Source organism: Simochromis diagramma, unplaced genomic scaffold (genome assembly GCF_900408965.1).
Source record: "Simochromis diagramma unplaced genomic scaffold, fSimDia1.1 OVJJ01000024.1, whole genome shotgun sequence".
In the NCBI taxonomy this organism is placed as follows: Eukaryota; Metazoa; Chordata; class Actinopteri; order Cichliformes; family Cichlidae; genus Simochromis; species Simochromis diagramma.
This window is the reverse complement of record NW_024387332.1, coordinates 322649-349671: the sequence shown is the minus strand read 5'-3', so window position 1 is coordinate 349671 and position 27023 is coordinate 322649. Positions and strand designations below refer to the sequence as shown.

General features: G+C 44.6%; 2 protein-coding genes and 1 long non-coding RNA gene across 3 annotated transcripts; 2 read left to right on the top strand and 1 right to left on the bottom strand.

The window, feature by feature from the left end:
• Window positions 1–78: 78 nt before the first annotated feature.
• Window positions 79–15011, bottom strand: ipmkb (inositol polyphosphate multikinase b). The gene is made up of 6 exons (XM_040006303.1): window positions 13898–15011; window positions 11125–11210; window positions 9560–9656; window positions 8859–9031; window positions 3777–3858; window positions 79–3243 (listed from the first exon to the last, which is right to left on the bottom strand). Exons 1-6 carry the CDS (start codon window positions 14127–14129, stop codon window positions 2483–2485), a joined length of 1431 nt encoding a protein of 476 aa, XP_039862237.1. The 5' UTR covers window positions 14130–15011; the 3' UTR covers window positions 79–2482.
• LOC120718009 lies at window positions 14952–18565 on the top strand. The gene is made up of 2 exons (XR_005692342.1): window positions 14952–15059; window positions 18301–18565. It is a non-coding gene; the product is annotated as an uncharacterized LOC120718009 (long non-coding RNA).
• A 2916-nt stretch (window positions 18566–21481) lies between these two features.
• Window positions 21482–27013, top strand: ube2d1b (ubiquitin-conjugating enzyme E2D 1b). Its single transcript, XM_040006311.1, has 7 exons — window positions 21482–21749; window positions 22479–22542; window positions 23235–23266; window positions 23542–23619; window positions 24838–24943; window positions 25146–25239; window positions 25329–27013. The coding sequence occupies exons 1-7, from the start codon at window positions 21726–21728 to the stop codon at window positions 25372–25374; spliced, it is 444 nt and encodes a 147-aa protein (XP_039862245.1). The 5' UTR covers window positions 21482–21725; the 3' UTR covers window positions 25375–27013.
• The last annotated feature ends 10 nt before the right edge of the window (window positions 27014–27023 follow it).

Sequence of the window (27023 nt, the reverse complement as noted above, 5' to 3'; positions counted from 1 at the left end):
GTTAGAGCAAAGGTCATATGTAAAGCTCTTTAAGATGAACAATGCAGTCTTGTTTTAAAAAGCAGACAAGCACTCAAAGCAGATTAAAGTTTTTATTCACTTTGACTTTATATTACAGTTGAGATGCAAATGAATAAATTTGGGTAATTAGGCAGACTGTTGTTACAATTTAGTCAGTGATTCGGACTTTTTCAGTTTGCACCTAAAGTACTGTAAAAGAGATCGATGCACAAATGAGTGAAGGAAGAAAAGAACAACAACAACGACGACAGAAACAATATGATATGCTTCATCTGATTGGCTGTAAAGTGAAGCAGGAATAAGATGAGAAATGTCACAAACCTGTGACCAGTGTTAGCAGACCAACACGCTGGTGTCATCAGGTTCATGTTGGGAACAAAGCGGACGTGATGTTGGTAAAGCTGCCTGCCTGCACCGAGACGCCGGGCCCAGGGACACGCCCTGACTCGGTTAACGATTAAGCAATGCCCTTCTGTTAGTTAGCCACGACACAGCAGGCCCAGAATCAGAAGCTGCCACAATGATCATGATCCAGATGTGTTACCAGAAAATAAGGCAGCGCTTAAAAAAAAAATTCCCGTAAACATCCTTTAAGAGATTAACCTAAAATCAATGGAAATTATAAAAAAGAAGCAAAGTCAGAGAAAAGTGTCAACCTTTGCTTTTGGTTCACATTACAGTTCAAACACATTTCATCAGTTTCATTTACAAAACATCAGGATTTTGAGATTTTCCTTATGTCATGTGATTCAGCTGGAGTTATGGCGCCGAGGCGAGACCGTCTCAGCGTCACAGCCACAGCGTTCACACAACGCAACAGCATCAATCACGAGCACCGCCAAACGCTTTTCCAGAACGCTGCCTTATATCAGCAGGGGGATTATTGCCATTCCAGGTCAAAGAGAGGAGGGGCTGAGATTCCAAAATAAAAGACAGGAAGCAGATATTTCAGCTCTGAATTTACAAGAGATTAAAAAAATACTCGTTGACAATTTAAATAAACTTTGAGATCGTGACAAAAGGTCACATTTTTAAGAAAAGCAGTCTTCAACTGTTACTACTCGTTCTCGCCCACATCCAGCGGGGACTTCCTGTTCCCGGAGCTGCATCACCATTTCTAAAACACTATTTCCAGCTTTCTTTTTTAATATTAGCCTCGTTACCAAGACCAAGGACTGCAAGAAAACCCGGAGCAGCTTTGGGGCCTGAACTTGGTGTGATACAGTCGTCTGCAGCAGGCTCCATCCTACCAAAGCACTAACAAACACACAGCTGCCCTCAGCTGAGAGTCGTGTAAGAACGAGTTGGGATCACGCACAGAGCTTTTTCCTACAATCTTAAAACTATCCTTAGGGAATCATCTCAGCTTATACCACAAGCACATCGTGTATTAATCAGTGCAGCACGTCCCTTCTACCGCGCACACGCACACACGCACGCACACGCACGCACACGCACGCACGCACGCAATCCCTTCACAGTTATAATGGCTGATTTTCCAATTGTTACCCAGTTAGAAATGAATTCCTCACACGATCAACTTAAAATCACTGACCTAAGCTAACAACAGAACAATGGCACTGGAGTCATCACGACAAATCCAAATGTAGAGAAAAGCAGACGGGCGTCTGGAAGGATGATATGGCAGCTCGACGTTTACGAGGACAGAAGCAGCCACGGTGAAAGACGACGGGAAAACGCCGAGGTCGACATCGATGAGCTCGATCGTGTCGAAGATCAAACAAGCCATGGCTGAGACGGGATGAGGAGCACGGTAGCACTAACATTAAGCTGTTTCTTACAGTAAATACCTGAGTTAGACATGTTTAGACAGTGGTATGAACAACAACGGTGGAGCAGGCCCGCCTCATCCCTGACTCACGTCTGCTTTCTAGCCCTGGTTTAGGAATCTGACGCCACACAGTAAACATAAATGAATCCAGTTAAGCCCTGTGAATGATAAGATGATCAGGAAGTGTCAGCATGAGCAGTGGAGCTTTAGGTAGTTTACAGACAGACTGCATAGAAGTCACCACAATCCTGACCCTGTGAATCCAGGAACAACAAAATCCCTCCGTCTGCACAGCTGCCCGGAAACATCAGGACTGAGGTGGTGGGTGGATCTGTGGTCTGCAGCTCGCTCCTGAAAGCGAGACACCGCAGAGCCATCGGCAGCGTTATCAGAGGTACGGTCGACACCTTCCCATCATTTTACACTACGTGGCGTCAGTTTCACTGGCCGTGGCATCAGATACTCAAACCACTGATCGCTGAGGTCAGGTGACCCTGTGTGAGCATCAGTGAGCTGCAGACGCGGCGTGTGAGGTTCTAATGCCTTCATGGATTGGTTAGTGCATGTCGTGCTGAACACAGCTGCCCAGTCGCCTCCACTGCACACACACAGTCAGGTGAGATGATGCTTCGTCGTTTCAGCAGGAGGCGGGGTTTGTTTGAGCGAGCTCTACGCTGCATCACACAGGATCTGCTCCAGCACCGTCAGCAGGCGCTTCAGGCCGTAGATGTAGCCGTGATCCTGGCTCTCACTCGGGAAAACATGAGCAAAGTCGATCATCCTGACCTCCACCTCTACGTCTCCTGCGCCGCTCTCCGTTTCGTCGCCTCCTCGGTCCTTCGCCTCCTCCCCGCTCCTCCTGCCGTCCTCTCTGTCCACATCCTTCTCTTGCAGTTGGGATTTGTTTCCGTTCCCATTAGGTGGTCGTTGCAGCTCACGTGACTGTTTCCATGCAGAGTTGTCCTCCTCACCCGGTGCTGAGACGCCGTCTCCAGACACGGCGCTCACAGCACCACCGTCTCCCCTGTGACCGTCCTCACCTTTCCTGCGATTGGAATAAACAGCGTCCAGGCTGTAGTCCCAGTGCTCTGCCACCTGGATGTTGTTGTTGTTGTACTCGGCCACTTCCTCTCCTTGCCCCAGCTTTCCCTGTCGGGCTTTCCGCTCCGTGCCGCCTTCACCTGATGACAAAGACGCGGGTGTTTTTACCATCACAGTGGGGCTGATGGATGGACTGCTGAGGAGGGACGACAGGGAGGAGGAAGAGACAGAGGAGGGCAGGCCTTCGTAGACAAACAGAAGGGAGCTGGCATAGAAAGTCAGCTGGTGCTGGGACTCGAACCAGCGAAGGATCCGCTGCACTCTGCGGATGCTCGCCGCCACGGCGTCCTTCCTCAGGCTAACTCCATTATGGAAGAATTTAGACAAGCCTGGTGGACAGGAGAAGACGTTCAAAAACAATAACAACAACAATAATAATAACAATAACACACAATAACTCAAGCGCAGCCTGTGTCTCCACTATGTGTGCCATTGTAACACATTACTGTAATCACGCTGCACACTGATATGTACACCGTGCTAACACAGGCCCGATCAGAAGTTTCACATCCGCTGAAAAATGGTAAAAAAAAATCATATTTTGCATGTTTGAATCTTAACAAGGTTCCAGGAAGAAATGAGAGACACACAAACGAGGTTTAACAGTATCAGGCTGGAGCCCCTTTGTTCCTTCAGACCTGCCTGTGACTGGCACAGACTCACACAGCGTCCACATCCCAGCACTGAGATCGGGTGAATGTGGAGGAGCATTCAATGTCATGTTCAACAAACTACAGCATGATATGAGCTCTGGGACATGCTGCGTGACCCTGGGGTGGGGGAGTAAAGCCCCTGTTTAAATTTCATCAAACATACAATCGAACAGACACACAAACACACACACACACACACACACACATACCATCTTTAAGAGTGTCCTTAACCAATCCTCTTCCATAATGCTGATCATAGGAGTCGAAAGTGTCCGTGCACACCTTGTACACCTGAGAATACAAGAAAATCTCACATTAAAACAAACGTCTGCATTAGTTTTGGTTTGAAACACAGTGTCACTGTTCTCAGAGTCACTTATTCAGCAGCTGGCAGCAAACCAGAATGCTCCTGGACTTCCTGCTGAGACGGCACAACAACATCTGTGAGCTGTGACGAGGCCTGATCGGTCAGGACTTTGCAATGGATTTCAAACCGATCGAAGACAGTGAGCCAATGAGAGAACGGGACCTGAAGGCTGCCTCCACCTAGTGGCCCAGAACTACACAAACGTGTGTGCGTGCATGTGTGTAACTCTGCAGCAGTGGTTCGAGCTCAGACGCTTCTGTTAATGTGCTGAATGCAGAGTTACATACCGACACAGCTTCAGAGCCGCGACTCAAACACTGTGCAGCTCTTTCAGACTGACATTTCTGTCCACAAACCCATGCAATGCATGCTGGGAGCCTTTCAACATATTTACGTCTGCAATCCCATGATCATGAACGATAAGGGGATTCACTACAATCTAAAAATCAAGACAGCCATGACAAAGATTCCACAAATTAAAAAACAACCCTCAAAATGGATTTAGAGCCAAACTAACTGAATCAACTGTCACAGGTTTATTTTAGCATAATAATGACATGCTGTCTTCTGTTTCCGTCCTCAGGAAGAGAGTGATCAGCAAACAGCAGCATCCGATCTACGTAAACAACTGAAGTAGACAGGAACGCCCTCAGATCAGTGCACTAACCTCTGATGGGAGCAGATCGTGATGATGCAGACCCACACCGCTCCTGTCAGGAGCATACAGCTCCACTGTAATGCTGATGAATGTTTACAGCATTTAGAATCAGTCTATAGAGAGCACTCTAACTTTAGCATTACTAAGGTATTAGAAAAAGCTTAATTTATCATTTATACAGCATTACTCCTCCATAGTATGGCTTTCATAAACACTCATATGATTATGACTGTGAGGATTACCAGCAGTGATGTAGCAGCAGTGATAACTGTACACAAGGGGTGCAACGATACTCGTATCGATATTGAACCGTTCGATACAGTGCTTTTGGTTTGGTACGCATATGTATCGAACAATACAACAATTCTGATGATGCCGTCTGTGTTGAGCGCTCAGTGGATCTGCGCTCGACTACTCCGCCTAGGCTGCACTGTCGAGTGCAGATTCACTGAGCGCAGGGCAAGCTAGCGAGACAGAAGCTAAGCTCTCCTTGCAACATGGCAAATTGAACCTCCCCCACCCTCATTCAGATGTGGCGTTTGGAACTATTTTGGTTTTCATGTGACGTATGACCCTGAAGGTAAGCGCGTCATGGACAAAAGTAAAACAGTATGTTGGATGTGCCACGCAATGCTCAATTACATGGGTGGGAACTAGTGCGTTAGCGCAGTTAGCTCGTTAACGTGTTGGCCGTCCAGCCCCACGCACGGGGCGATCCGCGGTAGCTCGTTAACGGAGATTTGCCGTGTTGTGGCGTTAACGTGATTTCAGATTTACGCTGACAGCACTAGTGGGAACACAACGAATATGACTCCACATTTACGCCGACATCATCCAAGTGCAAAGACAAGTGGAAGCAGACAAAAACAACAAGCACGCATGCTACAAACTTTACCCGAGTCATTTAGACAGCAGTTAGCACATGATTCTCCTTATGGGGACCTGATAGGTTTAATATGCTGCTGAGAATATAGCCCAGAAGAAGCGTATAGTATAGCTTTTATTTTGGAAAGAGCCATTTCTCTGTAATAAACTCTCTTTTCCAAAGATGAGTGATTTCTCCATCAGATAGATTTATTATTTTATTACTTTGTTGTTTCAGCAACATTAAATTTAAAAACTGTACGTTTGAGTTAAAATATATATTTATAATTTTAATAAATGACAAATTAAAAAAGCATGAACATTTTTTTGTATCGAAAAAAATATCGAACCGTGACACCAAAGTATCGAACCGAACCGTGAATTTTGTGTAGCGTTGCACCCCTACTGTACACGGTGCAACTAGTGTGATGTTATTGTAAAATGTTTCCCAGATTAGCATTTTTAAACCTTTTTGCTTTCACAATAGAACTTTATTTTTACTGATTAATCAGTGTTTGGTTTAAAGCTGCACTAAGGTGTCTGTCACCAGCAGAGGGCAGTACAACAACCTCCACACAGACATGACGTTTGGTGATGAAGCCGAGTCCAACGTTCAGTCCTGTGAACACGCTGTTGTTATTGCTCTAACCGAAGTTTAACGTTTGGGAGAATGAGCTGTGATGAATTATTTATTGCCTTTCCTCGTTAGCCGCGTTCCCCATTTCAACCTGAATATTAGTGGGCGGAGCCAACATGGGTTCAAGCAACATCTGTATCCCTACTCCAGACCTTCCCCATTCATATTACACCAGAGCCATTAGGAATTAGATTTCTGTAATTCCAGAATGAATCTCCAGTTCGGGCATAAATGATGTTATCTAAATTTTACACTTTTACTACTTACAGTTTACGCCTAAAGAGTGATGCTGACAGATTTCTTTCATTTACTTACCAAAATAAACCGAGACATATTCTTTTTCTTATATTAAAAAATATCTATTATGTGTGGAGCTTCTCACTGGTCCGGCCCACCTAAGATCAAACTGGGCTGTATGATGGAAACTGCTCTTGCAGTGTTCAGTAATATTAGAAAAGAACTATATAAATGGCAGTGCATGTGATACTCATACACTCACATGGACACTGCAAACATGTTTATTTAACTGACCTCAGTAAAACATGCGTAGCCTCGTACTTTAGACCAACACAAACAGGTTTCTTTGGCTCCCTGGGACATGTTTGCTGTGCAGTGTCCCATTGTTCTGTACAGAAGCCTTCTCTGCAGACACCACATGATAAACACTGAGCACTCAGCTAAAGTCCACACGCAGACATCACATTTTATGAGCCGTTTACAAAGGGTGTGGAGCTATAAAGCTGCTGCTCCGTCAGCCCATCGGTCGATGCTAAACACTCTTCACGTCATCTAGAAACTTATTACTCATTTCTGCAAAACACATTCATGACGTCTCAGCACTGAATCACACGTATCCTTCCCCTCTTTCATACCGCACACTCTCTCACCCTGTAAACCGACCGGCCGTCTGTATCCACTGTGAGCGAGACATAACTGAAGCCATAGCGGCTCAAATGTCGCCCTGGTTACCGAGATCTGCATCGGGTGATGAGGACCAGACCTTCAGCAGATCCCAGGAACGACGTCTGAGATCTCCACCATGAAGGACGCAGTCCTAGAAACAGCAAAGATACTGCTCAGGACCCTAAAGCTCCCAGGCCTCTGGCAGAGGATCACACACACAGGGATTTCATTTTTTTAATATCTCTGTATGTTTTTTGCTACATTTGATCTTAAACAGACAGAAGCAAAGGGGAGAAAAGGTATCTAAAGGTATCTGACAGAGCTGGTGTTACAGGGTTAAAGGGTGCTAAATAGAAAGTTTGGGGAAAAGCCCCAAAATCCAACCTTTGTGTCACCATTAGTTCAGTCTACATGAGCCCTCTGTACTTCATGCTCACCTCAGATTAGCCCCAGACACAGAACAAGTGGGCTCTTCACTAGAAACTTGTTTGGCGGCCTTTGCACTTCATGGCTCTCTGGCCTTTGACCCAGACACATCACACCAATAAGAGGAGAAGTGAAAACAAGTTTGCAAAGATCATCAACACATTCACACCACAGCAAACAAGGTGTGGAAACACTGAATGCAGTCCTGGAGTCAGAGCTCAGTGGTGTGGCACATTCAGATGAATGCTTTTAAACATCTGTTCAAAGACAAACAAAGGACAGTATCAGAGTGAGCATGAAGCCCAACGCTGGCCTGTATCACTATCACACTCTAGCCCAAACCAGCACTCCTACTGCGGATGATGACGATGACAAGTTGTAATGGAAACTGATCGACCTGATAAAGGTTTCGCTATGTGACTGTCTTTCAAACAGATAAGCTGTCTCTGTCGTTCCTCTTATCTGTTTGTTTGGTGTGGACAGTGGGTGTGACTGTACGTGCATGCACATGGAAGCGTCGCGCACTGTTCAGCTGATTTATTACAGGGTTAAAGATTAACCCATTTCCAGGTCCACTCCACGGCATTTCTCAGGACAAACGTTACTCGTTTTCCTTATCGTAGTGATTTGTGACCCTGTGCAGCAAAGATACTTCCTCCTGCAGACATCAGCTTTACTAATACTGTGAAAATACAGATGCGAGTCTGTGTTGGAAGCAACACCAGCCTTTCTACATGCACGTTCTTTGTTTGCATGCATGCAGCTGTCTTAGCAGATGTAACTAGCAAAGGTGTCTAAACGTGCTGGTAAAAAGATGCAACTTTTACAGCCGAGTCAATGCACAGTTGCATTTTACATACTAAGCACCTTCAGCTTCACTGACACGAAAGACACTGAAACATGTGCGAGTCATAAGATCAGTCAACACATTAGACCCACAGCCTGCAGAACAAGCCCATCGTCCTCCCTCCACCGGCGTGCTGACAGCGGCGTTGGTCGATTTCCAACTGCACTGTCATGAATGTCAGCATTTAACATGCTGACTGAGGTCTGATGGCAGCCATGTTGCTCTTGGGTTTTTGGAGCAGTGCACTGATGTTGGGGTGAACTTGCCGGGGCCTCCACTCCGACTGGCAGCTGTTTCCTCTCATTACCAAACGTTCTCTCTCGGTGTTTCCAGAGTGATGGGCAGCAACAGCTGCTTCTCTAAGATCACTGCTGATGTTTCTCCTCCACAAACTGCTTTCAGAGAGGTGCTCACACAGTTATCAGTGATAGTCGACTGCACCTTCCACTCACCTTCTTAACTCCTACAGAAACACTCGGGGGGGACATTTGGCTCGAAACACAAAGACTCTGCATTTGGACTTTTCACACCGACTGATCTGCAGGCCTGTGCGTGCTTTTACTGTCACAGCACCATGACTCAAACTCACCCTCAAGCCAAGCACCAGGAACCCGATCTCCTCCATCAGCGGGTATTTTCTGATCTGCTGTTCCCGTTTCTCCTGTGAGGCGTACGGATCATAGCTCCGCTGGCCCAGCTTCACATCCATGATACAGGGTTTGATGAAGTGACGAGTCACATCCTCCAGCTTCAGGTACAGGTCTGTCAGTCACAACAGAAGCTGTTAGTTTGTCTCATTTTGTCTGATTGTTGGTGAAATGCTGAACGTTCACGGAGCTTGTTGGCATATCAGCGTGAGTTTTATTTTAAAAAAAAAAAATCTACCTCATGTAAGAATACAATGATATGAAGACACACCCGCAGTGCAACACCTACACCAACAATCACATCTGGATGCACCAGGATGAACACGAATCACGTGCTGAAGCTTTCACAGCTCTCATCGAGGATCTAACACATAGTGGTTTTCTCTTTGACTCTGCGGACAGCTACAGATCCTTACTGACAGACTGACAGTTTCCTGTTACAGTAAAATGTCAGTGTCTGTACTGGTATTTGGAGCTGGAGGTCCCAGCGTACACTGGGTCAGAAGCTCTCAGGTTTCTGTTTGCTGATCTGAGACATCTTTGCTTACACGCAGGTAAACAGTGTGTGCAGAGAGGAGACGTTAAACTCACTATTAGCTTTTTTTGTCTTTGTCCTTAGCGGCTAACACTAGCTGTGTCTTACCGTTGGGCCTGTCAGGAGAGGACCAGGTGCCGTAGTATCTGGGCAGATAAGTCTGGAGCTCGAGAAGACAGGGATCGCAGCAGTCCTCTGCATAAACCTAGGACAGAATGCCATATGATGGTTTATCTCTATGTAAATAAGTACCTGCCAAAGCTTTTACAGTAACTAAAATCATCTCAGGACGGCATGAAGAAAAGGAAGACGGTGCAGCAAAGAACTGAACAATCTTCTTTGGTATTAGTGCCTCCCACGACGAAAATAATATTCAGGCTCTTTATAGTAAGTGCAAAGAGGTCAGTGTACTGGAAGCGAAGGGTGGCTAAATCTGTTGATACTGGGACTGTTTTAAAGTCTCCTGAAGGTTAAAGGTACAAAATGTTTAAAAAACAGAGAGCAAGCATGTGTTTCATGACACTGCCTCCTGAGCTCAGTAAAGTTTTGAAAACTGGGAGCGATGCTGGTCAGTGTGGGCCTGCTGCTGGGATCCCGTCAAACGACAGCCACACGTTAGCCTCAGACTCCGTCCTGACACAGCTCTAAAGAAAACAGTGAAGCAGCTGATTCCGATACATATCTGATGTTTTAGAAAGCGACTGCTGTGTGAACGGTCATGTCGCATTAAATCCGTCTTTTACGTCACTGACACAAGACAGACGCCAATTATCAGCGATAAGACATCGTGAACCTTCCTGGACATCCAGTGTAGATGTCAGTGAAACTGCTGGGAAGACAACGTTGGAGAAACGTGAACATTTTATTTGTACTGTATAATCTGCAGATTCTGACAGAAATTAGAAGCACCGCTCCTCTAAAACAGCAATAAGGATCATTATTAGGTTATTCACATTATTATGTAAATAACAAAATAACTTCAAGCAAAAATTGGGAAACGTAAAGTCCGAAGTCTTTATATTAAGGCCATCAGTCAAACATACTGTTGCTCTGGGTCTAAACAGCGCGTTGTGTGTGACGTCTTCTTTTGCGCATGCGGGCTTTGAGCGTTCACACTAGAGCACGTTTGCTGTCACATTTTATCTGTAGTGTGAACGAGCAGACAAAAACATCGGATTTGATCAAAAAAATCGGAATTGAGCATTAAGACCTGCAGAGTGAACGTAGCCTTTGTTACACTTGAAATATAATAGGAGGGAAAAAACCAAGCAAACAAAAAACTGCCCAGGCTACTCTGGTGCTCGTCTGTGACTCACGCTGTAAACCTGCGTCCTCTGTGACAGCAGAGGTGCAAAACAAGGCTGTTAATGCCCTTCATGTACTTACTCAGCAGCATTTATAAGTCTGTTAACTTTATCACCAGAAACATGTTTACTGCTAATCTCCTTAAAATATCCCAGTTTTATTTTGAAAGCATAGCACACAAAGTTTAAAAACAATATTTTGAGACAAATGTTGTTTTTGTTTTTTGGGCCATTTTCAAAGAGACCATGTGACCCGGTACAGTGTGTGTGTGTGTGTGTGTGTGTGTGTGTGTGTGTGTGTGTGTGTGTGTGTGTGTGTGTGTGTGTGTGTGTGTGTGTGTGTGTGTGTGTGTGTGTGTGTGTGTGTACCATGCTGTAAAACTGCATCTCTCGTGGACCTCTGGGTGGAGGCTGAAGCTGTTTGAGGACTGTTCCATCTGGATGCTGCAAAATACCTGCAAGAAACACAAAAGACGGCACTGAAAATGGAAACTTACAAATAATCTGTGTGAAAGGCCGATGGCTCCAGGGGCTGCACAGTAAGACGACGGTTTAAAGACACCTTAACAGTTTAACCATAAACAATTCATTCAGCACTGAGCTTTATGATAAAGTTCTTAAATCAAAGGTTTGACAGAAACGCACAGAGAGGAAAAATAGAGTACACACAACACTTAATGATTCACCACATTTACACACATGACAAATACGAGCTCTCTGACACGTCACAAACACATTCACGTCTCTTACAGTTTGCTGGTATTTTATTGGTGGGAATGTGTTGTGTTTGGATAATGACGGGCTGTTTCCTGCACAGAGGAAAATAACCACCATCAAGAAAATGTGCACAGACCTGCTATTTCACACAGGCCAAGAAAACGGATTCTGAATGCAAACATCCAGTCAAACGTGTCCTTTTAACCCTCCGGCTCACTACAATTAAGTCGGCTTGTGAGAATAGGGCAGGGCATTCAGGGAATTCAGAGCCAGTGGGTGTGTGTCACGTGTCAGTCTATGCAAACCTCACTTAAACCAAACATATTTCCGGTCATGACGAAGAATCTTATGGAGACCGTTTCGTGTTGTTCCTGTTCGCAGCAGCTCAGACCTGAAACCTGGACAGTGGCAGAGGAATCGTTTGCAAAAACACCTTTAACAGCACAGAAGCAGCAGAGGCCTGAAGAAGCAGTGGGAGGAGATTATACAAGTTCAACTTGTTCTACAACTGTCATAAAAGCACAGCAGTCCTTTTCTACGCCTGTTAGTTGGAGCTTAAGTGCTCTTTGTTAATATTCATTCTGTTCTTGACGTTAGTAACTTGCCCAAAGATACTTGACATGCAGACTGGCGGGGCCGATGTTACTCTGCTGTCGCTGCCTCACTGACAGTTCACAACAATATTCAGATAAAAGAGGTTCATACACACACACACACACACACACACGTTTGTTTGTTTAAAACAAATATCCGAGTCAGCCAGCCTGATCAGCATAATCACTGCGTAAACATCTTCATTTATTCCCCATATTTACCAAACTTACTGACTGTCAGTAAATCATCCATGTGAGCCGAAACACCTGAACGTGAGCAGCCAAACAACAACATCTGATTCTGAGCTAACATTATGTCAGGCTTGAGTCCTAAGAATCACAGTCTTCCTCTGATAAACAGCTTGAATACACTCGTATCGTATGAGAGTTCCAGTGATGTTAGAGCCACTGTCAGCTAACAGCTGCAAAAACAGCAGTGCTCAGTATCGCTGTCGCTGGACACTTTCACTGACTCCAGAGTTTTACAGCCTCCTTCAGGGCAAACAGACGTGGACACTATTGACAGCTGAGGTAAACAGCAGACTGACAGCATACACTCATTGCCAATCTGCAATGTACTGATATCTAGTGATGGGATTTTGCCCCTTGTACCTAAATAATAATCCAATAAAACAGATAAACGTCTGATTTACAGGAAATAAATAAATAAAGTACTCTCAGTACTCATCCAGAGCAGGAGGTTCTCAAGCACAACGCTTCAGGCTGCAAGAAGCCAATCTCAAATATTTGGTGATTGTGAAACCACACAGCAGCAGATATGGAGTGATGAATGAGGAACACAGAGAGAAGCTGAACTGACAAGAGACGTGCAGCTGCATGAAGAACGTCTTTCTTAAAGCAAAATCTCAAAGTGATGGAGCTGTGAAGACGCGACTACGTCAGGTGGACAGAGCGTGGCTGTACGGTGCCTGTGACCTACGTGATCGAAGACCGCTGACCGCTGCACAACCATTACTGTGAAACAGGCTGTGGGACACCTTTACAATTACTCTGTTGGATATATTTGTTATAACACTATCAACAGTCATATTGATTCATGTGAAGCTGGCAACTAATCAAAATCCATCCATTTCTGTCTGACTGTAACTGTGTCATATAAAAGTGTCTCCAGTATTACAGGTACACATCTTTCATACCATGATAACACTGGTAAAGTAATCCCATGTGTTGGCAACACTAAGACAAGTCCAGATCTCCGAGAGTCGGAGCTCAAGCCGAAGTGTTCAGCAGTAGTTGCACACACGAAAGCAACAAAACTGCTCGGGCTACACTTGTGTCTACAGCTGACTCACGCTGTGTCACTACTGTTGCACTATGACCCTGCTGGGAACTTGATTCATACTTCAAATTAGGAAATATGTCATTGGTGACAGTAAGTCACTGGAAAAGGAGGATACTGACACTTATAAATGCTTCTGCCTGCAACCATCATCAAAGTGTTCTCCAGTCATTGTATCACACATACAGAAAATATGTTTTCCTGAAATGTTGTGCTATAATTTTGAGTGTATAACGCTCACCCCTACACTGCAGCAAGCGGGACGATGGACAACTTTCTGAATTTTGGTATTTCAACGAACACTCCAAATGATACTGTAGAGCGCGACGTTTGCAAAGCACAGAGAGAACTGCAAAGAGAAACTGACACACGTGTTCCTATCATGGAAACACTCAAAAAAAAGTTCCAGTGTGTAAGTTTGCTGTTTGAATAACCAGCTAACATGAAGTCACACGAAGGCGAGCACAGAGGTGGTTCTGTGACACGAACTGTAAGTGCAGGGTGATCAGAGTCGTGTCCGCAGCTGACTTACCCACTTTATCCACTCCATACTTGTGACCCGCCACCTGATGTGACAGCGGGACGCAGCCGTTCAGGTGAGCCTGGCTCTGGAGCCCTGAGGGTGGCTGGCCGGGCTTTTCTTTAGGGGGTGCGCCTCCGGGGAGCCGAGAGGTCACCCCACCCGCGGAGGAGCTGTGGGCCAGCTCCAGCCTGCCGAGCGCGACAGAGGACTCCATCATCATCTGAGGCTGAGTTCTTGACATGTGTTTAAAACCGTGGATGTGCAGTGCTGGGCAAGAAAGTCACAAGCCAAACGTGTCATTCACATGCTGTCATTACGTAAAGCTCAGGCTACAGCCACGCGCAAATTCAACAAACTGTTCCCGGGCACGGTGCCGTCCAGGCGGGGACAGCACAGCGGCTGCGGCCGCTGCTTCGACCCCTGACACGAACCACGCTGACAGGCAGCGTCAGTGAGCGTACCCCCGCTGTGAGCGCCGGGGAACACGGGCTCTAAAGGCAGAGCTGATTTACTGACTCTCACATCTCGGACAGCAGCATAAATACATCCTGGCCACATCCCACTTCCTACCAGTGTCAGCGCACGCAGAGCCAAGGGCGACTTCCGCTCGCACACTCCAAAATAAAGCCGACCAACGTGGATAGATCATTCGGGATACACGGCACTGGCAAAGGACGAAACGTTATTTTACAAATGACAAGTTGGCTGTAGTTTTGTTCCAGTTGTACTCCTCTGTTTAACCCCAGAAGCCATTTATAAGCGTAAACAAAACTACTTAGGGCTTTTATTATGGCGGTCAAGTCACACAACGTCCGGTCTCACGTTCTCCGAGTTCCGCCAGCTCCACTTCCTTGCTTCAGAGAAGTAAATACTGATGTCGGAGTAAACGGAGGTGCACGATACAGAGACCCTGTTCCACGCAGCAGCGAGTCGGACACGCGGCGTGATCAGAGACCACAGACATGACACGATAACTGTCCTCAGCCCGGCCTTGTTATCGATCCTGTCCATTAGGCTGCTAACAGTCCGTCCTCGCGGACACACCGCTGCTGTTCAAAGCCTTCAGCACGAGGGCCCTGCAGCTGCAAACAGGTCCGCGCGCTGTGCCGCAGTCCTAAAGCACTGATATGAAACGAGGTCGGCAGAGCCTTCCTCGGCCACAGATATCCAGGTCAGTGTAGGCGGCAGCCGCTACGTAACGAGCAGCTCAAAGCCTCCCACACGTTTGCGACACTTGCCAGTACTGTCGCAAAACCATCAATTTTCATCCACGAACGACAGCACGTGCCTTCATTTGCATTTTCCATGAAATACATTTTACTCTTACGTGACTATATATAAAAAGCGTGTCAGTGTTTCGGTTACAATCAGATATTACTGCGAGTCTAATAATAAACTGTATTTGTATAACCCCAAAATAGTTAGAACGTGGTTTGAAGAAGACAGTACAAAAGATCAAAATCACAATAAAAAATAGACTCACATAAAACCTGAACAAATCTGAAGTGAACATAATGGGACAGAGAAAACGAACTGTATAAAATAATATGCCTTTAGCTTAAATAAGTCAGTAATGACATGAGATACACTTTATTTGGGCACAGCAAACATATAACAAGTAGTTTGAACATGTGATGATCAGTGAGCAGCAGTGTGGCTTCATGCTGAGAAAGAGCACTACAGATATGATGTTTATTATAGAGGAGGTCAGAAAGAGCTTCACTGTGTCTGTATGGATGTGCATGAGGAGGCCAGGAGTGGCAGAGATGTATGTGAGGGTGGTGCCAGAGAGACAGTGGTGAGGTGTTCACGGTGGTCGTTGGATCTGCTCTGAGCTCCTTCCTCTTTGCACAGACTGTCAGATTAGGTCAGACAGGCGTCTCTGTGGACTATGATGTTTGCAGGTGACATTATGATCCGTAGGGAGAGGTGGAGGTACGCTCTGGAGAGAAGAAGAATGAAAGTCAGAATGCACGTGGAGTGGAGAGTCATCAGAGCTGTGACAGTGCAGTCATGAAACACCAAACATATAAAGGCTTGTTTACATCATGTAGCCCTGCTCTGAAACACTGACATAGATGTAACTCTGTCTGTGAAGCTGGATTTAAGAAACAAGTGTTTAAAGTTTATCTCCTGTAAGTACAATATGTTACCTCACCAGGTTGGTTGACTTATATTAGCTTATGTTAGCTAACTAGTGACAGAATTGATAACCCAGTGGAAAATAAGGACACTAAAACTACACATCAGTTTAAGGGATCACCTTTACGCTGCCTCTGGCTGCAACAATGGGTTTTATGTTCACTTTCACTCTCTGTGTCTTTAGCAGTAAGTGGATCTTTGCTATTTGGCTAGCTGTACTGAAAGGGGAAGATTCACCTGCAAGCTGTAATGTCCACGTTTGTAAAGCAAACTTATAAATGACAACTGTGTGGAGGAGAGAACAGATGAGTTGCTTAAAGTATAAAAGATTTAATGTATTTGTCCTTGTCACAGTGGAGCTCCATCAGTCTGTCAGAGAAGGTCCTCTGCTGCCTGCTGTAAGTGGTGCAGAGCGTGGTCGAAAGCTTGCATAATGACCTCCTCTCCACCACAGCTTCAAATGTTTCCAGTGTGCAGCCAGTCACATGAACACATAGCCATCACTTCAGTCTGTCTGTAGGTGTCACCAGCTATGATGCTGTTCCCCCAGCAGAGCCTCTGTGCTGGTCTTCCTTTTAGCCTGTTGTCATTGTGCCACATCAGCATCCTGCCTCAGGATGGACACGATTTGTCCTCTTCATTCTGAAGTCAGTCACCATTCTTGTAGGTGGAGACACACATCACTGTGGAGCTCCTGTCCTGCACACCACAGGCAGGACAGGAGCTCTGCCCACTCTCACATTCTCATATTGTCTGTTAGGTAGTCAGTAATCCATGAGAAGGTGGACGTGTTTGCTGACACTTCCTGTAGCTCAGCGGTCTCCAACCTTTTTTGCGCCACAGACCGGTTTATGCCCGACAATATTTTCACAGACCGGCCTTCAAGGTGTCGCGGATAAATACAACAAAATAAAACTAGTACCGGTACCGAAAAAAAGAAGATTTATTCATAACACACGTGAAGAGACCCAGGAAAACCGAGCTAACGATAAAAACAATAACAAAATAACGCTGAAAACCGATAAAAACCCTGAAAACCATACATTTCACACCTGAGCCTCAACTCTCGCGGCCCGGTACCAAACGACTCACGGACCGGTACCGGTCCGAGGCCCGGGGGTTGGGGACCGCTGCTGTAGCTTATTCTTCAACAGCAGCGGCTGGATCACAATAAATGGATTTGATAAATGAAAGAATGTGATCCTCCATCATGCAGTTACTCGTTTGTTTCTAACATGTAGATAGGAGTCAGATCTCTGCAGCTCCCAGATTTAACTCATACACAAACTACAGGAGGAGAGTAAATACAGTGTCTTATAAAATGCTCAATCAATTAATTTACTAATTAACTCTATGGAGAAACAAAGTTAAATAAGTCAAATAAAATGTTGGTGTGACCACTCTGTAGCTTTACAATACAATACAACTTTATTTGTATAGCACATTTAAAACCAGAGGTCCAGTGAAAGCAGTAGCAAAATATAAATGCAAATAAGCTAGCAGGTGGAGAGCATTGATTAACCAAGCATAAGCAGATATCAAAATAAAACTTCAAAAGTAAAATCAGTACAAAACATTGTTCAACAAAACAGAAGAAAAGGGCTTGCATAAGAGTACACTTACAAGAAGCGTACTCTAGATAGCCGGGAAGGCTAAACCAAAGTCTGGATTGAGTCAGATGTGCAAACAGCTTGTAGGAGGTTGTTCCAGAGGTTAGGTGCAACTGAGGGGAAAGCATGGTCACCTCTGGTCTTCAGCCGTGACCTAGGTTGCACCAAGAGCAATTGGTCTGATCTCAGTGCGCTACTAGGAATATACAGGCTGAGAAGATCAGTAAGATAGCTAGGCACGGTATTATTTATGATTTTAAAAGTAAGCAATAAGATTTTAAAATCAATGTGATATTTAATGGGAGCCAGTGTAGGTCAGAGAGAATTGGGGTAATAGACCCAAACCTACACAGCAAAATCTCCAGTGTTAAATTAACACTGGAGGTTTTGGTTTGGCTTTAGAGATTAGACGTAGTTGGTCAAAACTAGATTTAACTACAGAGGACGCATGTTTGTCAAGCTTAAAGCACGGCGGCTTGTTCGTGACAGAGACTCTGAGTTTGGACATTTGTCCTGCTGTAAAATGAATTTGGGAGAAATTCTTTTCTAATCACTCTGAGGAGTTCCCGGCATCGGTGTTAGTTTGGGTGTGTTCATATTTGTTGTTGTTGGTCTCACTAAGCTCCTTTTTTCCGTCTTCTCTTTCTCCTTATCACCCAGCCAATCACAGCAGCTCGCTGCCCCTCCCTGAGCACTCCTGTTTTATCTACTGCAAATGGCCGACGCTGCCGACACCCCCACTGGCGTTCCCCGGTGGCGTGGGAGTGGAGGAGGTTCAGACTTTTCCAGTGCCCATGCGGACCCCCAGGGTGCGACCAGCCAGGACGCAGCTTGCCGCCGCTTGCTGCGTTTTGTTTTAAAGTTAAATAATCAGCAGATGAATCCATTATAAATGTGTATATTTTTGGTTAATCTGCATCAAATATAAAAACCTACTTTTACAGTTTTGAATGAGTAATGATACAATAAGGATATAATAGAGACTTACAGTCACGGGGTATTTTTTCTGCAGTGAGTAAAACTGTAATACATTTACAATACTATTATTATTATGTTTAATACTTGTATTTAAAGTAACACTTTGAATGCAGGACTTGTATTAGATGATTGTTTCAGCGCTGTCAGTACGTAGGCTAGAGTATTCACACGTCTTCTAGTTTGTCTCTGTAGTTTGCGATGGTTTTATACAACTTAAGGACATTTGTGGCTTTGGAGAATCGAAACAACATCGTCTTTTTGTGCTCAGAGTGTGAGAAAGTATGAGGCTTTTTCTTTCCTTGGCACACAACCTGTAAAAAGCCAGTAAGTCATGAAATATCTGAGGGTTTAACATCGTCGCTGTTTTTCTTGAGAAAGAGAAGGAAAAAGAGATTTTGTGCATCTTCCTGTATAATTTCAGAGGGTCCTAATCATGCTGACAATTACCCATATCAGTTGGAAAGTTCATGTTATCACTGTAATTGGCCCCAAATTTCCTAAACATGAATACTGGGATCAGTAAACAGATAACAGTTTAAGAAATGCTGTCCAGGCCAGGCTCTTGGTAATGGCACCCTGAGAGTGTTTATGCTGTAGGCTTACATAACGTCTCTAATTTAGCATCATTTCGTGTCTATCAACACAGAGGCCCAAGTGGGATTTATTCATCGGGTTCCTGTAACTTCAATATAAAAGATGACCCCTGTGTTCGCATATTAACTGTTACACAGCGTCGAGGTTAAAGATGTTTTAACTAATATAGACTGAAGAGAAAGACTGAAGCAGTGAGTCAGTGCTAAATACTTGGTGAAGCCAGGCAGAAAGAAGATATTTGAGCGTTACACACTTTGGTGGCCTGCGGAGGAAGAACCCCCTTTGAACAGGGCGATCTTTGGCAGAACCAGGCTCAAGGGCAGCCGTTAATGTCTTTCTACTGGCTGCTGGCCAGTCACAGGAGCATGTTCAGTGAGATTACCTAAATGTACCACCGAGCCACACAGTACTCCAGCTCCTCCAGGCTGCAGAATTTACACCCTTTGGCACATCCTTTAACAAATAACAGTTTTACAGTTTAGAGTAAAATGTCATTCATATATATATTTAATATCTGTAATATCTGGATATATATATTTGTAATTTTGTAATATATTGTATTATTTAATTGAGTTCAGTCAGTTCTTAATGTCTTGGAGTGACTGTGACCACATAATTTCCTCAGGGTTAATAAAGTATTCTGATTCTGAAGACAGCAAAACACGAGGAAAATAAATCAAAGTAAATCAGGAAATGGCGAGAGAAGTGCAGGAAACACAGTCACAGACTGAACAAGAATCCGGGGACACATGTCATAAATACAAACAGTAACCACAACCAAAATACAACAAGGTCTAAGGACACAGGACGCTAAGGTGTAAGGAAAATCTCCCCCAAAAGGCAAGAGCGAAACTAAAACGTTGATGTTTTATGTTTTTATTACAATGTGCTGATGTCAGCCTGCGATGGAAACATGTTATGTGTTGTACTGCTCTTTCCAAACCTTTCATACAATGTATCACTGATAAGTTTTTTTAATGAAAAAAATTAACATAAAACCTACGTACTCATATCCCACGAGGTCTAGAACTTTAGTGTGAAGTTCCATAAAGAAATCATGGGTAATACAGCGTTTGTGCTGTTTGAGGGCTCTACCAGCACACTACATTGGAAAATGATATCTTGAAAACTGTGGATGCTAGACTGCTAACAAACAGACAAATGGAGCTGATTACACACTCCCTCCCTTCAGGGGGAGAATAAAAGGAAGAACAAAGCAACCCAACGGAGAACACCTGGTAATAAACAAGACTCCAATATAAAACCCTGGGACTGTTGTGATTTAAGTATACAAAGAAATTCAAAGTGAAATCATTGCATCAAGACATCACTGGACACTTTATTAGATACACCTTTCTTATAACGGGTCAGACCCCCTTTTGCCTTCAGAGCTGCTTTAAATCTTTGCAGCATAGACTCATCAGGGTGCTGCAGCTATGGTGCGGCTGTAGATCCATGGTGTGAATATTCCTCCACGTGTCAGAGGTGTTCTGTTTGATCTGGGGACTGTTGGAGATTTTGAGTGAACACATGTTATGTTCAAGAAACTATATTCAGGTTTCAGAGGATTTGAGCTCACAGTTTGTTATCCTGCTCGACGAGCCAAGACTGGTAAATTGCAGTCATAAAAGGAGGCACAGACAATGTTTTCTATTGTTCAAGTTCAGTGAGCCTGTAGCCTCAGTTTCCTGCTCTTACAGACGCTGCGCTTGGTGTGGTTTTCTGCTGCTGTAGGCCACTTTAAGGTTTGATCAGGTCTTCTGATGACCTGGTTTGTAAATGGTTGTGTGGGGAAAGTTCCAATAGATCAGCAGTTTTTGAAATACTAAGACCAGCCCATCTAACACCATCACCGTGCTTTTCTTTCTCATTCTGATGCTCGCTTTGAATTTCACCGGGTTGTCTCCATCATGTATACGTGCCTAAATACATTGGATTGTTATTCTATGATTCTGTGATTAGCTGATTAGATGTTTGTGTTATGGAGAGGTGTACCTAATGAAATGCCCAGTGAGTGTATGTAAAGAAACTTCACCAAATAACAGTCCTCCAGCAAATAAACTTTGTTTTAAATACAATTACATTTCATCACATGATGAAGGTGAAAGCCGTATATGGTTGGAACTGTGGGATGTTTCTGATTTCTGAACAAGAAAAACGAGTGTTCTTCTACCTGCAGACGACTTGTTCAGCTTGTAGTGGATTAAAAAGATGAAGCATTGAAAGGCAAGAACTAAAGGTACCTCAGACACTTCCTTAAGCATAGCAGTTAAATAAGGGTTATTTCTGAGATACAAGCATAGCGCACATTCAGAACTACATTTCCCGTGATCCACTTCGAGGGGACGACCGTAAACAGAAGAAAGCGGAAACAAAAGAGGTTTTTATAAAAACACAAACACATCCCGGCTGTCGAAGTACTCAGGGAACAAACTACAACCATTGACTTGGCCAGCAATAATCCTACCAACACGAGCGAGGAGTGAGCACCGGAGCGGACTGCGTCAGTTAGCATGGCACTGAAAAGAATACAGAAGGTAAGTTTAACAAGCTAGCTGTGGTTGCCAGCTAAAGATAGCACAGCAGAGGCTAACGATAGGATTTATTTTTCGCTAAAGGTGTATTCATACAGATCTTATACTCCCTCCGCTTTGAAACAACTCCGCTCAAACTTCATCACATTTTTGATAATAATGGGGCCGCTGACATCTCTTCTAACGGACGAAGCAGGCTGACAAATCCAAAGTTTCATGCTAGCTCGCTAACAAATGACCAAAGAGCGTAGTTAGCTCATTAACTACCCTCTTTGTGCCCTCCATGTTAGCCTGTCTCTGTGTCAGAAGCTGTGTTGTCCAGCTTGTAGTGAGGGCTGGGACTGCAGTGACCAGGGAAGTTTGCACGGAGTTCATTTCGGTTCTCTGTAGTGTGGACTAGTTCACTTCCTTTGTGGACTGTTGAGGGCGCACGGCGAGGACTACCAGTCATAATGGAAAAGTGAAATAACACGTTAGACGAGCTTCTCGAAGGCTTGACAGGACTTATAATAACTACATATATGTAACTGATGGTGGTCCGCACTGTCGAAACAAAGTCGCACACAAGCATGCTTGCATTAACGGCCTAGTGGGGACTGTAGCGATACCTGGATGGTATTTGCCATTAATGACGAAAAAGATTTCTGCATTTGCAGCTGATTCACATTAAAACTGCCGTGTCACGTGATGTTCAGTCAAACCTCACAGACTGGTTTGTGTTATGTTGACCAGGAGCTGCAGGACCTGCAGAGAGACCCTCCCGCACAGTGCTCGGCTGGACCAGTGGGGGATGACAGTGAGTTCACATCCTGCATGTCGGCCTTGAGACTCTTCATAGTTCCTAAATGCCATTCTACGTTTTATCTTAACAATCTAAAGCAAAACATAAATCGTTTTCAAGAGGATTTTTTAATTTATTTAGTTTTTTGGTAGGGTCAGTTATAAAAAAAGAGCGGTGGAAGAACGAGTCAAGTAGATATCAGAAGAAAATGTTTCATTTGGCTAAAGAAGGGTCCTAAAAGATTTACTAGGAAGTTCTGCAGAGACGTCAGACTAGCTTCTAGAAAGCCGGACCTCTGCCGAAGGCTGGAACTCCATCCTGATCGCCTGAAAGTGACTGTATGCGTGCGCCCTATGCTGTTTCACAGTGAGACACCCCAGGACTGGACTGTGGTGCTGTGTCTAGGACCAATTTAAAATTGAATGGACAGCCAGGGGTTCTCCAAAGGGTTAACTATGAGCTCCATAGGTTATCTTTTAACTGGGAAATGGGAGCGACGGCTGTTAGTCACCCTGTAATCAGCCAGTTAGAGTAAGGCTGATGACAAAGCACAGCTGTCTGTCTTTTGTGGACACAGTACACAGTGTGCACTGTGCTCTGTACACACAGCATGTGTAACGTGGTGGATGATGGCCTCTGAACATTGTGTTGGTTGAATGTACAGCTTGCGTTCTTATATGTGCCTCTGTTTTGTTTCTTGCTCCTAGTGTTTCACTGGCAGGCAACAATAATGGGCCCGGTGAGTGTCACGCTAAGCTTGCTTCTTCTTCTCTCATAATGTTTTCTGCACTAAATGCATCAGAAATAATGAGCAATGCTTTATTTATCCCATATTTGGGACATTTCTTTGTTACAGCGTTGAAATTATTCTCATATAGAAAAATAAATAAATATAGACAAATGAGAAGTGTTACCAACCAGTTTGTTCAGCTGGGCTGAAGGTGACAGGAGCGAGCCGACTGATTCCACCTGAATCGTTTCACTGTTGTGTTGACAGAAGTGTTTTTTTGTCAGGGTGACAGTCCGTACCAAGGAGGAGTTTTCTTTCTCACAATTCACTTTCCTACTGACTACCCGTTCAAGCCACCAAAGGTAAGAGCCCCAAGCTTTTCTCCTGCCATGCTGCTAGATCTCCCGTCTCACAGAGCTGACAACTTGCATCACTGTGCCACATTTCATACATACACAGCAGCACATCCACACGGCCGCCCTCTTAACCACTTATCCATTTTAAGGTCATACGAGGCAGGAAAGGAAGTGAGATGGTGTGAGGGGCAGAGTACACCCTGGACGGGTCACTAGTCTGTCACACAGCTAGTCTAGGGTCACCAGTTAGTTCAGGGTGACTGTGCAAACACACACAGGAAGAAGCACAAACACAGTGTGTTTGGTGGGAAGATTGTATAACCTACCTTACATATTGTACACATGTGTTATTACTTCGGTCAGAGTTACTGGAGGGCGGTGGCGGCCTGCTTGGAAGATAAACTGTTCACTTTTGTCCTGAGACATTTCTGAGAGTGGTCTCTCCTGGACACGTGTACCAGGCTCACTGGCTGATTTGATAAGTAAATAAGGGCGTGTGTTTTGGAAAAATGTTGCTCACTGCTCCAGCAGAGTTAAGACTGGGAGGATCGGTGGCCTACGGTGGCTGCACACCTGAATAAAGCTCTTTAAGCAGGTTTTCCACACATGAACTAATCCTGATGCCAAAAGAAAATTGACAAACAAAAAGACTAAACTTAACCTGGGATAGCAAGTGTGGCTTTTAAATCAAACAGGAAGTGACTGAAGTGCAGGCTTTAAGCTTTAATTCAAAAGGTTTAACAAAAGTTTGACATTAACAGGATCCCAGGATGTCTCCTGGTCTTTAACTGCTCTGCTTGTTTGTGTGTCTGTGTGCATGTACGTTTGCCGTCAGGAAATGAACAGCTGCTGTGCTTGAGTTTGTCACTTCATGGTCCACTTACTGTTGAGCCTCTGAAAGTCGAGCCTGTGATTTTCAAACAGATATTGTAACATTGTTGTTCAGCCCACTGAATCAAAGCTGAAAGTCTGCACTGCAAATTTGATTTAAATCCACGACGGTGCCCAGACTCCACACAGCAAGACGTGTTGTGTGTCGCTGTCACGATGTCATGGTGGGTAGTGGACGTTACAGGCTTGGGTTACTTTGGAAACGGTATCCTGCTCTTTCATTGGTAGTTGCTTCAGTCGTCTTGACGATGAGGAAGGTGTCACTCAGGACCTGCTCGCTTCAGTTATTCCACTCGCTGAATGTTACTAATGTCATTCATTTTTTTAATCCAGGTAGCATTTACAACAAAGATTTATCACCCAAATATAAACAGCAACGGCAGCATCTGCTTGGACATCCTGCGGTCACAGTGGTCTCCAGCACTGACGGTGTCTAAAGGTAATCAGATGTGTGTGTGTGTCGTCTGTATTTTAAAAAGTGACATTATGGATCGTATGATTAGGGCCGAGGAACCTCCCTTTGCTCCCACACAGCGTCACGTCTGCCCCATGTTAACTGAAGTGTGTCGTTTCTACACACTTGACAATGAAACTGTCCTCAGTTCACTGATGGGATCCTTTCACCTGTTTTTTTTTTGCAGTTTTATTGTCCATATGTTCATTGCTGTGTGATCCAAACCCAGATGACCCCTTGGTGCCTGACATAGCTCACATCTACAAGAACGACAAAGACAAGTGAATACACACACGCGCATGCTAACGTCTTTAGTAAAGCGAGTGTGTCTGATGGTGTCATCGATTTGTGTCTTTTTTTCTCTTCTCAGATACAACAAACTAGCAAAAGAATGGACCCAGAAGTACGCCATGTGAAGAAGATGAGCACAGCGCAAAAACGACAGGCTGACATTTCGTTTCTTTCTTTTCCCATCTGTTTTTTAAAGTCAACACGCACTGAAATTATAGTACGAACTCATCAAATAATCCTACTTAACTTCCACCAAACTGAACTGTTGTCATCGTTATTAATCCGAGGCCGATAACATCTACATTACTTTGGGGGGTCGTTCTTCCTGAAAAGAAGCCGGACTCGGAGCAGGCCACAGCCTGCCTGTGCGCACTCAGTGGATACTTGGGCATTTTTAACGTTTGGCATGTTATTATTGCACCACGGACGGTTCATTTGTGACATTCATGATTATTACAGATTGTTTTCTTTCATTTTTAAGTACAAGTATAAAATGAGAAGACAGAAATGCCACCAGATGCCCAACGGGAACAAGCCCACGTCAGCTGTGCTGTGAACGGAGATCCAGAAGGGCCGCAGCAGGACGTCTTAGCTCGACTCCTGTGTTACTTTACCTAACAATACTTTTGTGTTCCTTACATTATTACTGTAACTGTTGCTGTGTTGATCCAGTCCAGTTGGACACAGCCAATTAAGGCTAATACTTCATTGGCTGCAGAGAGGAGAGATGATGAGGGACAGCGTGGAGCTGCTGGCTGTGAGCACAGCTGGATGTAGCTGCTGAGGCTGTGCCTGATGTGTGGTTGTTGTTGGCTGCTTCTTTGTCTGAGCTGATGGTGCTGTGGATCTTTCCAGGTTACTACTGAAAACATTCAGTTAGCTGTTCTGACAGTAAGCAGCAGCATGCTGTTGGGCACCGACCTATTAGCATGTGAGCACCGATAGCAGGACAGTCGCGTCATGTCTCCTTCCTGTCTAATTGTCCCTTACAGCCTCTGTAGACGAACCCCTGGTACAGATCACACAGAATGTAATACACAGTGTGAGACAATGCAGAAGTATTGCAAAGAAATGCAAATCCCTTTTCTGTAATACAGGAAAAAGTCCTGGAAAACTTTGGAGCACGAGCTTCAGGCGGCTCCGTCATCCAACTTTCTGCTTCGCGCATCAGCAGCCAGGAAGAAACACTGAAGGCTGAATGTGAAATATGTATGGCCCTCCAACAGACAACAGTACTGACTGATACTAATGTTCTCTTTGCGTCGTCACTTCATCGATGTGCTGGCTTACGGAGGAGTCTTGATGTCGGTGTAGCAGACCAAGTTGATTGAAATGAAACAATGTACTGTGGCAGTGGTCCTGAAAATGGGAGCGACTTCTTATGTGTTGCTGTTTTCTTCTATTGTTGTTATTATTATTATTATTGTTATTATTATTGACAACACCTATATTGTATTCAGTCTGTTTGGAATGATTTTTTCTATTTGAACTCAGATTGGAGTCATCACAGTGTAAAGCTCTCATTAAAATGATGTGCTCTTGTCCCCTGATCGTAGCTGTGACGTTGGATTTCCACAGGTACAACAATCAGGCCTTCAGCCCAGTGAGAAGCTTTTATACACTGTCCTCATTAAGCTGCACTCCATCGTAACAAAGGCTAAAGACCCTGCTTTTTGTTCCTGTGTAAAGTTTTCTACCTGTGTCTCTGAGGCCCATGTGGCACATTTTGTACTGGATTAAAGAATAGTACCGTTACTATCATGACATGATTGTG